An 18162-nucleotide genomic window follows, 5' to 3' on the forward strand; every position below is an offset into this window, starting at 1 on the left:
GGCTGCATGCCTAAACATTTTGAAAGCTATGGATAAACACAACCCCAAGATTGGAAAGGAGATGTTGGTATGGCCCCACCCTCCTTAAAGAGGAATTTCTATGTCTCTGAAAGAAGGCCAAACAAAACTGAAACTTGGAAGGCTTTTTTTGGAAGAGGAAGTTTCATTTCCTTATGCCAATCTCCATGGAGGAAGTAATTGTCTGGAAATAAGCTTAATTTTGCAATCCAGTTGGGGCACAGGGAGTAGCGGGGAGATGGAGATTAAAATATTCAACACTGATAAGGTCAATGTGGTGCATTACAGAAAAACATGCTGTGATAGATACGCTGAATAGGGTCAAGTGAAGGCATTAAACTGAATAGTTATGTGGATATAGCAGAAAGTAAAAAATAATATTCAGTAGCCTAGGCCAAAAGCCTGACAATAAAGTTTTGTTTCCACCACACAGCAAAACACCAAGGCCCCTCAGACTTACGAGTGTCAAAGCCTGGGTGTGAAAACAAGGAAATCCCATTTACCCAGTAACTGCATGTTTATAGGTGAGGCAGGATTGTATGGGAGGATTGGCTCTTCACGTATCCATGCGCAGGTTACTTTCCATCTGCCTGTGCTCCTGCTCCCATGTTAAGAATCTGATGTCTTCCCTTTTCATCTCTCTTACTGTGTGAGCATTTGGCTGCTTGGCAGATGGCTTGTGGACCATGTCAGAAACACAGACCTTTGCAGTAGCTTCTGTCTCAAAGATGCCTGAACCTTCATTACTCCTGATAGCAGATGGCCCACAAATCCCTACCTGTACATGTACAACTTCAGACAAAACTAAGAGCAACTGGTATACAGACATACAGACATTCAGTCAGGAGAGGAATCAAATATAACCCTGCTAAACATCTTGAATTAGTCACATTTAATAAATGAATGCTCTTCAAACTAATTCTTTAAAATAGATTCACTGGTGCATCACTGGAGAAGTTCTGACGGACCTTCTAAAACGGATGGGGAAGTTCATGGAGGATGAGACACCTAACCATAATGGAGGCTATGTAGTGTCTCCATGAACTATGGAGGCCATTCTGTGCCCCCATGGTCAGAGGCAGAATAATTCTGAATTGTTGGAAATTGCAGGAGGGTACTCTTATGCTCAGATCCTACTTGCAGGTTTCCCACAGGCATCTATCTGGTTGGCCACTGTGAAAACAGGAGGCTGGACTAGATGGGCCATTGGTCTAATCCAGCAGGCTCTTATATTGTTGCTGAATTGCATCTCCCATCATCCCTAACCATCGGCCATGCTGGCTGGAGCTGATGGCAGCTGAAGACCCAACAACCTCTGGAGGACCACGGGTTCCCTATCTGCTCTAGAAGTTAAACTAGTAAACATTAACCAACAAACACAAACTAGCATGGGGACAATCAAAGAAGGACACCTTCACCACGGTATGGTTCTCCTTTACATACACAGCACAACAGGACCATGATCTATCCCCACAAACAGCATACGAATCAGTTTGGCTAACCTGACCCAACAACCTACCCCCCCCCCAAAAAAAAACAAGCCACACCGCAATCAACTGAATGCAGCCAACCAAGCTTGGGACCGGACCCCTAACCTCTCGCATTATCAATAAAAATGAATACATAAACAAAGGGCCTACCCATGTGATGCTGACACAAACCCCAACAGTAATAATAGGCAATAGAACAAAAGAACAGAATCTCCACTCTCTCTTTCCCCCCAAATGCAGTATGTCGATGACAAAAGTGTCTCTCACTAAATGGAAAGGAACTGTGAAAAAGACTGAATTGAAAGTGGAGGCAAAGATTTTTTTGTTACAAAATGAACGGTTAAGGTACATCTGTTAACAAAAACTAATTAAAACAAACAACTTAAGTGGTATTTGAGGGAAAGCAGTGTATCCCACTGTTTCTCATGCTAGTTGTTTGGAACACTGCTAAAACCAAGTATCAAGTTCACTTTTTGAGCAATAAACCAACAATTTGTAAAGGTTCCTAGGGTCTGATCAGACATTCCATCTCATCATTTTTGAACCCAGCTACAGATTTTCAGAAGAATGCACACGAAAGGCCTATCTGGTTTAGGCTAATAACTAAAGCCCTAATAACAAAAGGGAGATTGAGAAAACGAGGCTCCTAAATGATGCCGGCTTCAGTGCCAAGGGATTGCACTCTGTCCTGTGGATTCCTTTTGCTTTCCTCTTGCCTTCGTTTTTGAATACTCCACAGACAACAGTCTCATTTTGAGCTGCAAAGTGCTGACAAAGTGGAGATGTTATCAAAACTGCAATCAATCCACTGTGTTTGCATTTCAAAAATGTGCTGAATGGTTTTTATCACCAGAAATTGCTTGAAGGGTCATTTTTGAGAGAAAGGGGAAGGTCGTGGGAGGAGGGGGGGGCAGACACGGCTGTTTCAAGCAGTTTCTCCCCCGGCCCCCAGTGGATCATATAAGGACAGGCTGTTATATGAAATGAAAAGGCCCGTCAGATGGGTTTGCAGGAAAAACCCATCTAGAGCAGGTTTGGCCGCTGTCAGGGAACTGACCTCAGAGGGAAAGGAGGTGATAGGGCTCCCAGAGACTGGGAGAGACTCAACAGCCAAAGCAGGGACCAGCAGGGGGAGCGCGGGGTCTCTGGAGGAGGATCTCAGGGATACTGAGAGAGATGCAGCAGCGCAGGCAGGAAGCAGGGGGGAGAAAGGGGTGAGAGACACGTCCAGTGAAAATAGTGGGGAGGTGTCAGAAGCAATTGCAGGGAGACCCATGCTTCGTCGGAAGCTGTCACGTCGTGAGTCCAGGAGACGTGTTTCCGTTAAGGAACTTCTTTGTTGGAGGCGTTTCCGCAAACAGCCACTGTCGGACTCTAACAGTGACTAGAGCAGACATGTCTGAGGAGCTCTGTCACACACAGAGGTTTGTGGGGCCGCACAAACTCTGAAGGGGCACCATTTTAAGCACAAGCAGCTAATCATCCCCTAATAGCAGTCCGACAGTCTCTGTACGCTGCCTGTGCAGGAGAAAGCATCATGAGCGACCCAGCCGGAGCAGGGGGAGGAGCTGATCCAAGCTTGGAAGAAAGATGCCGAGCATTGGAGGTCCAACTGGCGCTGCAGACGGCGAGGCTCGAGGAGAGGAGGGCTCAAGATGCAGACAAGAAGGGGAGAACCACTCAGTTCCCCAGAAAGGTACCAGGATTGGTGCAGAAGTTTGGGGGGGACCCCAAGGATTACCATGCCTTTAGGACTGAAATGCAATATGCCCTGAATGTCCAGTTTGATGAGTTCCCTGATGAGGAATCTCGAGTTGCTTTTGTAATTGGGCATCTTGAGAAGGGCGCGCGAGACTGGGTTCGACCCCTGATGGCAACGCACAACGATATCCTAAAGGACACTATGAAATTTTTTCGTGCAATGGATATCATGTTTTCCAGCGACGTTGAGGAAGGGGCGGTGCGCAGACAGTTAATGGCTTGCAAGCAGGGAAGCAGATCTGTCCGTGAGTACTGGACTGAATTTACCATGCTGATTCACAGATTGGGGTGGGATTTATCGGCAGCACCCATTCAGATGCTATTTGAAGAAGGTCTTTCTTCAGCTGTGAAAGACGAGCTGGCCAGGAGCCCCAGGGCGGTGTCTATGGATCAGCTGACCAAATCTGCGCTGACCATTGGAGCGCGCCAGGAGGCAAGAGCCTTGGAGAGGCGGGAAGGGAGAGGGGAACGTTGGAAGGAGTTACGCATTCCAGACATTCCTGAGCCAGCTTTCCCGCCGGCAGAGCCGATGGAAATCGGAACAGCCCGCGCGCGCGCAGTTTCAAAGCCCAGTGAGGGGGCGAAGAAGGAGGGAAAGGGAGCCCGGAAATGCTATCTCTGCCAACAGCCAGGCCACTTTGCCAGAGTCTGCCCCCAGAGGAAGGAATGGCAAGGGATGGTGGGAACTGTTGAGGGGGAAGAGCAGGGAGAAACGGAGCAGGTAAAAGCCAACGCCTGGTTGCCATCAGGGCACTGCAGCCAGGCCAAAGAGCAGTGAAAGTGCCCCTTCCCCAAGTGCCAGTGCCAGAAGCTCCTCGACCGGCTCTAGTGATTGAAGTGTCGCTAGAGCTGCAAAATGGACACCCCCTAAAAATAAAGGCACTGTTGGACTCAGGCAGCTCCTGCAATTTTATGAGCAAGGAGTTTGCTGCTGAACACCAGATACAGACTATCCCTTTAAGCAACCCCCTGCAGGTGACCACGATCGATGGCAGGGAACTGTTGGGAGGAGGAGTCAGCTTGCAGACCATCCCAATGATAATGAGGGTGGCAAGGCACACAGAACTGATAGCGTTTAATGTGGCCACCTTGGGAGGTGCTCCCATTATTTTGGGAATGAGCTGGCTAGCCCTACATGATCCGCTGGTGGGCTGGCATCAAAGAGTGGTTTCCTTCGGTTCCGCACATTGCTTAGAACACTGCAGGGGGGAAAAGGGGTCAGCAGGCGCCCAAGCCACCCTGGCAGGGACTGAAGTAGTGGAGAAGGGGAAGGTGCCACCACAGTATGCTGATCTCAGCGACGTGTTCAGCGAGAAGGAAGCTGACCAACTACCTCCGCATAGACCCTTTGATTGCCAGATCAATTTACTCCCTGGAGCACAGCTTCCTGTAGGCAAGTTGTATGCCATGTCAGACAGGGAAATGCAGGAGTTGCGAGCGTTCATTGACAAGAACCTGAAGAGGGGCTTCATCAGAGAGTCCAAGGCAGCGGGGGGTAGCCCAGTGTTTTTTGTGGACAAAAAAAACACGGACAAGCCGAGGCTGGTATGTGACTTTCGGGCCCTAAATGCAGTGACAGAGCCGGCGGCTTTTCCTATGCCCAGGATTGATGATATTTTGACCAGGGTGCGGAAGGGAAAGATTTTTACAAAGCTGGACCTAAGGGGGGCGTACAACCTGATACGTATAAGGAAAGGGGATGAATGGAAGACCACCATGTTCACCCCTTTGGGGGCATTCGAATACTTAGTTATGCCTTTTGGATTACAAACAGGCTCCGCGTGTTTTCAAGCTTTCATGAACCACGTACTGGGGCCTTTGCTCTACAAGAATTGCGTGGCCTTCTTAGATGACGTGTTGGTGTATTCGGAGAATGAGGAGCAACATGTGAGAGACGTCAGAGAAGTGTTGAGCAGGCTGCAAGCCAACCGACTGTGGGTGAAACTGGAGAAGTGTCAGTTTCATACCAAGGAGGTGGAATTCCTGGGGTACCGCTTGTCAGACAAAGGGTTGGCCATGGACCCCGGCAAGGTTCAAGCGGTGCTGGAATGGAAAACACCCAAGACCAAGAAGGATGTGCAGAGGTTCCTAGGGTTTGGAAACTTTTATCGTAAGTTCATCCGCAACTTCGCCCACCTGACGGCGCCCATCACGGACTGTCTCAGCAGCAAAAAGAAGTTTGTTTGGACGGGGGAGGCGGAGCGAGCGTTTGAGGAACTGAAAAGGGCCTTCGCCTCTGGCGAACAACTTCTACATGTGGATTTACAAAAAAAGCTGAGGGTCGAAACAGACGCGTCGGACCGAGCCATAGGGGCGGTGCTTCTTCTGCAGCCGGGGAAGGAGGGGTCGGAGTGGCGACCGTGTGCCTTCTTTTCGCGGAAGCTGAACAAGTCTGAGAGGAACTACACGGTGTACGACCGGGAACTTCTTGCAATTTATGAGGCCTTCCGGAGATGGAGGCACCTACTAATTGGTGCACAACAGAAGGTGCAAGTGTGCACGGACCATAAGAATCTAGAGTATTGGAGAACTGCGCGAGTGCTCAACCAACGGCAGTTGAGATGGGCCCAGGAGTTCTCCAAATTTAACTTTGAGATTTGTTACGTACCAGGCCCGGAGAACGTTAGGGCGGACGCTCTCTCACGCAAACCTGAATATTTGGAGGGAGAGGGTGTACCCGAAGAGACCCATGTCATTCCCGAGGACCGCTGGGTGTGTGGGGCGGCATTGGTGGGGCAAAGGGAACTGGTAGAGGGAACGGGGCAGGATGTATACGCCCAGGACAAACTCAGGAGTCTTAGGAGGGAGGGAGACAAACCCGGGGGTTTTGAGGAGAGAAATGGGGCGTTGTACTACAAGGGAGCGTTATACATACCTGAAGGGGAATTGAGGGAAAAGGTACTCAAGCAACTGCACGATAACCCCACAGCAGGGCATTTTGGGCAACACAAAACCATGTGGCTGGTTACCAGGGAATTCTGGTGGCCCAAGGTCAGGGAAGATGTGCGTGAATATGTGAGAGGGTGTGACCGTTGCCAACGAGCCAAGGGGGAGAGGCGGGCACCGGCAGGTTTATTAGAACCACTACCCACGCCGGAAAGACCGTGGGAGGCAGTGGCAATAGATTTTATGACTGATCTGCCCAGGTCCAAAGGGAAAACAGCCATTATGGTGGTGGTAGATCTGTTAACCAAGATGGCACACTTTATAGCCTGCTCACATGCGGTCACAGCAGAAGAAACCGCCAAATTGTTTGTGGAAAATGTGTTTAGGTTGCATGGCGCCCCCTTGAGGGTGGTTTCGGACCGAGGGAAACAATTTACTTCCAGGTTCTGGAGGAAGCTCATGAGCTTACTGCATGTAGAGGTTAATTTCTCTACTGCCCGTCATCCAGAAACCAACGGGCAGGCGGAAAGAGCTAATGGTGTCCTCCAGCAATATTTGAGGTGTTATGTTAATGACAGAGAGAATGATTGGGTGGAGAAGCTGGCGTTGGCAGAATTTGCTTACAACAATGCAGAGAACGTGTCCACGGGAATGAGCCCTTTTTTGGCCAATCACGGGTGTCATCCCCGAGCCTTCCCAGGGGGGGAGGGGGAGAACTGGAGCGTTCCAGCAGCAGAACAGTTCGTTGAAGAAATGGAAGCGATCCATCGCCAACTCCAACTTAATTTAAACCGGGCGAAGGAGGAATATAAGAGGCAGGCAGACAAAACCAGAAGGGAAGGGGAAAGCCTTAGGGTGGGAGACCAGGTGTGGCTGTCCACCCAAGGCTTACCATTTAAAGGAGGTTGTAAGAAGTTAAGACCCAAAAGACTGGGCCCATTTGAAGTCACGCAACAGGTCAACCCAGTGGCTTTCAGACTCCGGTTACCGAACCACATGAAGTTGCACCCAGTGTTCCACAGATCGTTGCTGTCACCGTATATAGGGGACAGAGAGGGGAGGGTCAATAGGGGACCAGCGATGGAGGAAAAAGAACACAGCTACCATGCAGCGGAGATCCTAGATTCCAGGTGGAAAGGAGAGCAAGTAGAGTATTTGGTAATGTGGGAAGGGGAACCGGAGTCGGAAAACACCTGGGTCAGGGCAGAGGATGTAGATGACGAGGTTCTAATTGAAACTTTTCATCAGAGATTCCCTCGAAAACCCCAGCCAGTGGCGAGGTTCCGGAGGGAATACTTCGCCACCACAGACGAAGAAGAGGAGTTGGAGGGGTTCTCTGATTCCGAGGTGGAGGAGGATTCAGCGAGTCGGAACAAAGACCGATGGAGGGAGATGTTCGAGACGTCGGAAGATGAAGAGGATTCGTTTCGGGGTTTCAGCTCCTCACCGCCCAGAGGAGAGGGAGGGGGCGGGGGGGAAGGGGGCCCTGGAGGGGAGGTGGATGTCAGGGAACTGACCTCAGAGGGAAAGGAGGTGATAGGGCTCCCAGAGACTGGGAGAGACTCAACAGCCAAAGCAGGGACCAGCAGGGGGAGCGCGGGGTCTCTGGAGGAGGATCTCAGGGATACTGAGAGAGATGCAGCAGCGCAGGCAGGAAGCAGGGGGGAGAAAGGGGTGAGAGACACGTCCAGTGAAAATAGTGGGGAGGTGTCAGAAGCAATTGCAGGGAGACCCATGCTTCGTCGGAAGCTGTCACGTCGTGAGTCCAGGAGACGTGTTTCCGTTAAGGAACTTCTTTGTTGGAGGCGTTTCCGCAAACAGCCACTGTCGGACTCTAACAGTGACTAGAGCAGACATGTCTGAGGAGCTCTGTCACACACAGAGGTTTGTGGGGCCGCACAAACTCTGAAGGGGCACCATTTTAAGCACAAGCAGCTAATCATCCCCTAATAGCCGCTGCATGTGAAGGTGAAGCAGAAGGGTCCATTCTCCTATATTATTCAACTTCTATATGAAACCAGTGGGAGCTGTCATCCAGGGATTTGGAGCATGGATGGCACACATATTTCTCCCCATTCTGTCTGAATTGGGAGAGGCTGTGAAAGTGTTGAACCAGAGCCTGGAAGAGGCTGGATCCCAATAGGACACTCTGGGGCAGAGGTGAGGAAGTATGTTTGAAGGAGTCTAATATGATCACTATGCCATCATATTTTATGCTCTGTCCAAATTGTGGTGGCTACAGAAGCCATAGAGTCTATGCCTCTGTTGGGACCCCATAAAGGAGCAAGTAAGGAACGCAAATGTTTCAGTTCAATTCTACCCTAGACTTGTAAAGCTGGTGCAAATCACTTCCCAAAAGTGGATCTTCAGAATTTTTCTGTTTGCACAGGAAGAGCTTTGCATGCAATTCAGCACAATATTGGCTACGTTATCTCTGCAGAGCTTAAGCATACGAGTTTGGAAAGCAGCTTCAAACGAAAAGCCTGTATTTCAGCGTTATCTGTATGCATGTTGTTATCTGAAGTTAACTTTTTGCGATTGGTAGGCATCTGTATTTACACAAGTAGCCAAGGGGCATTTTTAAGAACACACACACACCCCGCACCTCTGTCAGTTTTGGATACCATTAATGAAAAAATCTGGACTTTTCTCCCTAGGGAAGTGGGTAGATAATGGAGTCACATTTAAATAGCAAACAAAATCACCACAGACAGACAAAGAGGAAGAAAAAAAGTATGTTGCAACATTTGCATTGGCAAATAGTCATTGTCTGTGAACTGGCGGGAGTGGGGTTGAGCCCACAAGTACAACTGAGCAGCTACAGCTGTGATGGTCCCCCGCCAATGCCACACACACACACACACACACACACACACACGAAATGGAATGTGACAAAAGGTTTAACACAACAGAGCTTGAAGTCCAGAGATACCAAACTACTCAGTCCACATGACAATGTACTCCAGACAGAGAGCGGCTGGCTATATCTGTTGCCATTAGATCATGCAGCAACAATTTTCTTTTAACTCAGAGGTGGACTGCAACTCCCATCACCCCAGTCTGCATGGCTAATGGTAAGGGTTGTTGGGAACTGTGGTCCAGCAACAAGTGGAGGGCAACAGAAGGACCACTCCTATTTAACTGAAAAATTGTCTCCTGTATCACTAGCCAATATATCAATACAATAGATATATTGTATAGATACAACCTCTCAGCTACTTCTTTCCCTACGTTACGCACACAGTTGTTCTTTGATGTTCCTTACCCCTTACAACTCTTAATACATCCAACCATTTTTCTACATTTTAACGAAATACATTCCAAATTCCCTTTCCCCTAAAGTGGCGAGACTTTGATAAGCAGCATTGACTTCTGCCAGGATTCTTCCTAGTTTATCTTGCCTGTACTTACTGAGAACATCCACTCGAGTAATGATCTCGTCCCGGCAGTGTTTTTGGCAGGTCTGGTTGTCAGCCAGTCTTCCTGAGTTAAACAGCATACACTCAATGCAGTCCCTTAGAAAGAGGAATGAGAGGAGATTGATAGACTTCCCTTCAAATCACATCCGTGTGCAGTGGAGTCTGCCCCCATAGGGAATGGTGCACTGTCCCACCAACCTGGGTTCTATCTGTCACTGGTTTTGTCTATCCTCTCTGGCTTCACCTACTGTTGGCCTCCCTGTCTTCTGCCCCACAAGTCTCAGTGCGCTGTAGCAACCACTATTTGCATGGCGAAAAACATGGACAGAGACGTTTTCTCAAAATAAAACCTTTCCCCTGTGGCAACCACATATAAAGGCTGCTGCTGATTTTATTGGTACAGGGGTCATGGCTACACATTTGTTTCTTGTATGTAAGGAGAAATGGTTCCCATTCAAGAAGAAATAGTCACTCTCTAAGAATACTTTTTAAAAAGGAAGAAAGGGGAAGTCATAAGAACCCCAAAAAGGATTTGCACTGGGAAATTATATTTAGGACAGTCCTATTTTGTAGAAAAGGTATCCAACCTTTGGAGGCTAATACAGAGAATTAGCCAGTTAAGGCTGTGTAAAATTGAAATGAAAAATAAAATGCATATTGCTTCAGATCATTTTGCATTCTTTCATGCATTTCATTATACACAATACTATTAATTCATGCCTGCACAACATATGAACTGTCAAGCTGAAAACACAGCATACCAGGCACATATTACAGCTTCATAAACCTGTTTTTGCTATATGATTTGGAACTGGGGGGAAATGGAGGTTGTCAGATACCTGACAGGTTCCAGTACAAGAGCAAGAAGTTGCATTCAGCTTGGGGGTGGCAGGGTGTCGCCAGCTGTGCAAGCCTGAACAAGTGACATTAAGCAAAACAAACATCCATCAATGCAAGCTAAATGGATGTTAGAACTATAGAACACAGCAACATATCAAGTCAGATCATTGGTCCTTGTCTATGCAGACTGGGAGTGGTTCTCCAGGCTCTCGGCCAAGACACATTCCCAGTCCTGCTTGGAGATGTCAGGGATTGAACCTGGGACTTTCTACTTCCAAAGCAGCTGCTCTCCCACAGAACTACATCCTTTGCTGCCTTGCATGAAGACAGACGGAGGATGCATGATCCTGGGACTGTTGAGTCTCCTACCCTCTAGCTCAAATGGATTTCCCCCAGTTCTACCTTTTTAACTGCTGAGGCCAAAAACTGAGCCAAAGACTTCAGGTGTGGAAAGTACTTCAAAGCTATGGTCTCATCTACAATAAGCCGCAATAAGCACAATGGACTCATGGATGTCACATGTCTCCGCTGCAGATTCCCCAGCTGAAAAATGGGAATACTGATGAGCTACCTCACTGTATTCTATGATAAGTAAAGTTCAAGCTGTGATGCATCATTGCTTCCTGAATTTTTGTAGGTATATCGGCAGGTGGGATGGACACCAATGAAGCTGGAAAGAAAGCGACATAATGAGGCACTCTCATCAAGTTGTTATTTGAAGGGTTTTCACTCTAGCTAGCTCACACAATACCTTTTTGTGCTGCAGACGCCTGGGCAGGTAGGGCATTTCTCACACGTTTCTCCAAAGGCACCTGGTTCTGTGCACTGGCATTTCCCACAAATGCAGTTGCCTCGGCCGCTGCACATCTGGCCATCGTTGGAAAGGCACTGGCCGGTCTCTGTCGAGCAGTTGCAGTTGTCCCCAATGTAACCACGGTGGCATTTGCACTCCCCACAGTGGCACTCTCCATGACCTAGAGGCAAATTAAACAGAGCAGGCGTCACTTCTGCTGCCAACAAAATGGGGACACAATTCCAGAAGACAGCTGAAAATCCAGTTAAGAGGCAAAAATGCTACCCGAGAGCCAATGTGTTCAATGATAACAAGTCTTAGCTCAGCCATAGACTCACTGTGAGACTTTGGGCACATCACTGTTCCTCACTGCTGGTCTGAAAATGGGGTATCAAATGAGCTACCTCACAGGATTGGGTTGAAAGCAAACACATTAAAGATTGCAATACTGTCTAAATTAAAAGTGTTATGTAGTAGTAAAAAGGGCAATAGCAGGAATGAGTAATTAAAAACTGACTGTGGAGGGAGACATCACATTCAGCAGAAAGTGTCACCTACAAACTATGGTGTTGTTCTCACAGGCTGCACATGAGATGGTAATCCCATCTGCTGTCAGCTGTACCCCGTCAAACTGCAGGTGGGACTCACTTTACTGAATCCTCTCCACAACAACCCAAACCAGCCAACCAACAAGGATAAACAAAGTACATGTAACATACTGCTGATGCCGACAAAACAAGCCTTGCCATCCTCTACATAGGAATGTAGCAAAGCCCCAAATCATCAAGCTGGCCAGACATCTTATTTAGAACACATGTATCTCTTCCCTCCTCCTTTCAAGGGTATCCAAAGATGGTCCATTTTACCCTCAACCACTGCTCTGGAGATGACAAGTTCCCGCAAGGTCTATCAAAGTCTCTCTGGGCTAATGGTTGCATGTGCAGAATGTGGTCCACTCGTGCAACAGGACTAGCCCACCCCCTGGCCTCTAAATCTGCTGGGGGGGACAGAGCAAGTTTAGGGGTTACACGGGGAATTGGGGGGGGGGAGAGAAAGTTCCACTGTGGAGATGAACCTCATACCCCACTTAGCACTACATGGAATTCCACTCTCAGGCTCAACTCCAATACACTCAACAAAGGCTAAAATTAATTGGCATGAGAATAGCTACACAAGGACCGCTAGACTCAAATGTAAAAAGTAACAAGGTTGTACATTTGATATGTTCCAGAATAAAGGACACTTTTAAAATGGGTGGCATCTCATTTGTATATCCCACCTGGCAAGCTTAAGCTGTACAGCATACAAACCAAGGGGCTAAGCAAGAAAACTAAAATAGAAGCAAGTTCCTAGTTATTGTTTCAAGTGGAGCAAAAGTTCAGACACTCTCTTTTTGGCTCTTGATTATTTCCTGATGCAGCTGAAGGAATATGTTCTTAGTTAAACCCCACCCTCTTTTTTCATCCTCGTCTGTTTTGCACTAACAAATATTTAATCTTATTAAATATTTTCATCTCAGGGTCTCTTTCCTTGTTTTGAAATAACAGATTCTACTTTGCGCCAACACCAACAAACATTAAAAGGCTACTACAGACCTTGCAGCACTGCTGTTGACAATATTTTGCAGCAATCTCTCCCTGGAGGAATCATTTCTTAGCTGCTTATGATAAAAACCATTCACAGAGGTCGCGACTTGCTATTTAGGATACTTGGAAATAAGAGGATCTTAAAAAGCAGGCGTATCTGAGCCAACCAAACAACTCCAGGCCAGCCACTTTGGGATGTTCAACATATTTGAAAAGTAGAGGTCCCTGGATCTCCTCCTTAGACATTTGGGTGGGGGTTGGGGTGTGTGGAATCTGCAGTAACCTCCGTACTAGAGTCAATGAGGTTACATTGGAAAGAAAACATATATAATATAATGCCTTGATTTATTTAATCCCCCCCCACTCTATTCCAAAGGTGAACAGCCTTTGTTTTAATGTATTGCTATCTCATCTGAGCCTCACAGCCGCCTCTGTGGAGTAGGTTAGGCTGAGGAAAAGTGACTTGCATTGAAAGTTTCGTGGCTGAACCCAGCACTCACTCCTGCTTTCCTTGTACATGTCTCCTGGAAATGTAAGGGCTTTGGACAAGGACCACATCACCCTAAAGTTCTGCATAATGTGAAGCAGGATGGAAGAGGTACATTAGCAGTAACCTAAGGGCTGCAGGCCATTTCAACCTAAGAGGTTGTGGATACAGCCCCACCAGAGTTTCTGGGAATCCTGTGAATGCTGCTTGACACTCCAAAACCAGCATCACTTCCAGAGCGGCACATAACACATAAATAATAAACAAATTGTAGCAAAAGCGCTGGAGTGCTGAAGATGGCTTATTACGCAGGCAACAACTTTAAAACATCCAGGAATATAGACTCTGGTTCAGCTGTGAAATTCCTACATAGGGTTAAAGCCAGTCAACAAGCTCATGTCCCCCATACCCACCTGACATCATAGGTGACGTCAGGTAAGGAAGCAGCTACAAAGAAAGACTTGCAAGCTTGCAAGTTAGAAGTTATTTTGCTGTCGGCAAGCCCCACTTTGTCCACCTGAAGGTGGCACTGATGGCAAGGTTGACTGCCAAGATACTAAACCAAGTGGTGTTTTGTTCATTTTTAAAAAATGAATTATCAAATGAGACTGTCCCTCCTCTGTGGTAGCAGGTAGCTACTGTGGTATGTTATTAAGTATGTCACCACCCAACTTTTCTGAAAGTGTATTTGATGGTTTTGTCTGTTTCTAGAGAAAAATGACAACAAAGGCAGGTAGCTCTCAAAAGTAGCAGTGAGTGTTCCTCCTGCCAGATGGGAGAAGTGCATGTATTTTGACTCAGATGCAAACTGAGGTTTTGTGCTGTGGTGAATTCCATTCAGAAAGAGAGGCACTGGTTAATTTTTGTTGTTTCCATTATTGCAAGGAAAATCTTTGGACACTTAAAAAGTTTGCCCAGCTGGAATTACCGTGAAAGAAATGGAGCTGCAGCTGGTTCATTACAAAGATTAAACCAGCTTCCAAGATACAAATGCATCAAGAATTCCCGAGCCTGTGGCAGTCTGTTGGATATTTCTTATACACACACACTCCAAATTAAGAGACAGGGAGGGAGGAAGAGGCAAGGAACCTTTACAATATGTAAAAGGCTGTCTTGGAGAAGCATTCCGACTCTAAAAATAAATGCTGGAAAAGCACTGCACCCTTCTGCAGGCACAAGTCTTCCTGGTGAATTGGAATATAATCTCAGCCCAAGAAGGGAAAGTGCATTCTAAAAACAAGTCAGAGGTGTCAAAGGAACATACAGAGACTGGGTGACTAACACGTCTGAAACACGGCGTTCTGCCTCCTTCAGTTTTTAAAAATGCTATGCCTGAAATTGAATGATTGCAGCATGTTTCAATTGGTGAATGAGTTATGGTGCTCTTGAAACAAAATGTCAGCTATATGATAGTAAGGTACGTTTCAAATGTTTAAAGCAGCGGTTCTCAACCTGTGGGTCCCCAGATGTTGTTGGATTACAATTCCCATCATCCCTGAGCTCTGGCCTTGCTAGCTAGGGGTGATGGGAGTTGAAGTTCAACAACATCTGGGGACCCACAGGTTGAGAAAGGCTAGTTTAAAACATCTCTCTCTATTTTCGGGGTGGGGGTAGTATCAAGAAACACACACCTGTACCGTAGCACCTGTTGCTGTTAAATAAATATATTTTGTGCACTTGATAAACCCACCATTCTTGTTTTGGTTTTGCATTTGATTTATCAATGCCGTTTGCTAGAAATATTTCACTTCCAGCTTTGCCACAAGGAGCTTCTTCTAGTCCATCTCTGAAATGAGATGTCAGATGTTTCCAGCTCTTCCACTGAAAGCAGTAGACCTAATTCCATGTTTAAAATCAATAGCCAATTTTATTAGAGTGCTCTTAAAAGAGAGCAGACTGACAACCTGATTGTTTCCATGCAACATTCTCAGAAGCTCTCTCCCCTAGATCTCTATGCTTGTAAAATCAGTGGCAGCAGTGGCAGGCAAGAGTGCAGTCTGAGCAGGCAAGTGATTCACAACTGCCCTGCACCACCACTGGCCTGTGTACATATGGATGCAGGCTTCTGTGTGCACAGCCCCTAGCAGGATGAGGGGTTTTGTATTCAAATCGGAATTATGCTCACACTTCAACAGGGCCAATGCAGTAGCTAGGGATACACACATCTGTACCTTTGGAAAAGAACCAAAACAGCTGGGAAGCGGGGGGGGGAGTCTACACCTTAGCCTTTCCACACTACTGAGCCCTGCTCACAAAACAACTGGTCAGCAGGATATAAATTTATTTTAGGGCTAGGCACTTGTAGCACAGACTACAACTTAAATGTGTTGTAGGACAGAGTACAGCTGCAGGTTAAACAGTTGTGACCAAAGACACTTATTTACGTCTTTCTATGTCCCTGCTCCTGCCAACCTAGCAGTTCGAAAGCACACCAGTGCAAGTAGATAAATAGGTACCGCTCCGGCGGGAAGGTAAACAGTGTTTCCGTGCGCTGCTCTGGTTCACCAGAAGCGGCTTAGTCATGCTGGCCACATGACCCGGAAGCTGTATGCTGGCTCCCTCGGCCAATAAAGCAAGATGAGCGGCACAACCCCAGATTCGGTCACGACTGGACCTAATGGTCAGGGGTCCCTTTACCTTTACCTTTATGGATGGCCATTACTGTGGGATGAATACGGAATGAAATGGACCTTTGTGAAGACTGGGTGTTTTTCAGCAAGCGATAGCAGACCCTTATCTTTGCAGGATGAAAACTGACCAATGCCTTCGCTGAGCAACTGCAAATGAACAGCTCACAGTAAGGTAACAGCCTCTCTGTGGGATAGTTCATAGCCACCACCATAAATGACAGCTGCAATATGTAAACTGCCCTGATATTAGACAAAACAGAGATAACGGTATCACTCCTTCAAGCTTTGAGTCCCGCTGCTAAATTACTGCCACAGGAGATGAAAACACCACCATGTCCATCTAGCTCAGGACTGTCTACACTGACTGGCAGCAGCTACCCAGGGTTTCAGAAAGGGTTCTACCTGGAGGTGCCAGGGATTGAACTTGGGATTTTCTGTGTGCAGAGTGAATGCTCTGCCACTGAGCCACAGCTCTTCCCTTAAATATTATTAGCTTTGTTATGGTAAAAGGCCCTGCAGTTTGCCTCCCGTGTACTTTAAATTACCTTCCCAACTCCCAGGAGATAAAAACAAGACACCCGGGCCAGCTAAATCAACAGATTCATGAGTCGGATCTTGCAGCAGTCCAAGAAACAATGCTGGTTTCACCAAAGCTATTTCCTTTCTCAACAAGGGAGATGGATGCATGGGACTGACTCAGACTCAGATTCCGAGATGCATCCCATTGCAGCTAAATAAGCAAAGCCTGGGAGAACACTGCTGTCTTGCTGTTGTTCAGGGGCTTGGCAGGACGCTGCCCTGGCCTCCTTTGCCCCCATTTCATGCAGGAATCCTTGCTAAGTGAACAAGGCACAACAAAAAGACCATCTCCCTTCATCTCTTCCCTCCCCCTCACTTTCTGTTTTTCTCCACTCCTCTGCCTTTTCAGCAGCAGTGTCAAGAGCACAATACAAATTAAGAGATTTGGCACAGTTTAAGACACAGACCTCCACGCTGCAGCTTTTCTGCAATTTGTTTACAAGGACACATGCCAGTCCTCATCGCGTTTGTCTGGGTTTTTGAAAAAAGGAAAGAAAAAAAAACACCCAAGTTGAACCATTACAATTAAACTGGCTGAGTAACATTTTATATTTCCCAAATGGAAACTCCTAGAAAATAAATAAATGCATGATTGCCTATATATATATATATTAAAATGGTGCTGGATAGGAGCTCTAACACAGTCCAATTAAGTTTCCACCATGGAAAGAGATCACTTATACAGAAATAAGGCAGACAAGCTAACTTCTGTCTCTTGCGCCTTAAATCATAATGGGACTCCCACTAAAGTCAGCAGCAGGACTCCTACTTATTTTAATGGAGCTGGATTGCACCCTTATAAATGGTTGGCCACTGGGCAAACAGGATGCTGGCCTTTGGTCTGATCTAGCAGGGTTCTTCTTATGTTCTAAAGAGAGGGATAAGAAACTTCTGTTGTGCTCACCACTACATGGTGGGAGAACAAAACACTACTGTTGAGAAAAAATGAAGTGGTCCTCAAATTATCCCTGAGCACAATTCAAAGTGCTGGTGTTAACCTTTAAAGCCCTAAATAAAGACATACATCTTGGTCCAGGTTAATTTGGGCAAGGGGTATCCAACTTCCCCCAGTCCCATTCAGCATGGCCAATAGTCAGGGATGCTAGGAGATGCTGTGGTCGAAACATCTGGAGGGCATCACATTGGCTATCCCTGATTTACAGAATGCTTTCTCCCACAGAAGACACTACTATCCCCTAGAATGCACAGACATCATCTGAGGAGATGGGATTGCTCCAAGTCCCATTGTTAGGTGGTAGTTACAAGCAGCGGGACCTTTTCTGCAGCAGCCCCCTACTGTGGAACTCTCTCCCCCCCTAAAGCCTGCTATGGCAGCCCTGCACTGCTTCTTACATTGTTAGTGAAACGTTTGGGATCTGAGACCTAAAATGGTTAGGTAGCTTGGGTTTCTGACTCACTAAAGCTAATTTTTATATTGTTTGCAATTGTTTTTGTCTAGAAGACTCTAATTTATAAAGTTGATACTTGGGGCGTTTTACAGTAGTTTTACTGTTATTTCTACATAATGTTGCATGCTGCCTTGCAGGCTTTGTTTGGTGGGATTCAAGTTTTTAAAAATAAGTAAGTACAAACTTTAGAGGAATGTAGGAAAAAGCTTTGAACTTTGGAAAATCTAGAAGGTTGAGTTTAGAAACAGGGCATAACGAGAAGCA

The 18162-nt window shown here is 46.8% G+C and overlaps 1 protein-coding gene across 1 annotated transcript in view; it reads right to left on the reverse strand.

Moving 5' to 3' along the window:
* The window catches only part of ITGB5 (integrin subunit beta 5), a 101414-nt gene that overhangs the window by 5290 nt on the left and 77962 nt on the right, over positions 1-18162 (reverse strand). The window contains exons 11-12 of the mRNA XM_082235275.1: positions 11166-11388; positions 9567-9670 (exon numbers count right to left, since the gene is read on the reverse strand). Of these exons, the coding sequence (XP_082091401.1) occupies positions 9567-9670; positions 11166-11388 (327 nt within the window). The remainder of the gene's footprint in view (positions 1-9566; positions 9671-11165; positions 11389-18162) is intronic.

This window comes from Podarcis vaucheri (assembly GCF_965113315.1).
Source record: "Podarcis vaucheri genome assembly, chromosome: 1".
Classification (NCBI taxonomy): Eukaryota; Metazoa; Chordata; class Lepidosauria; order Squamata; family Lacertidae; genus Podarcis; species Podarcis vaucheri.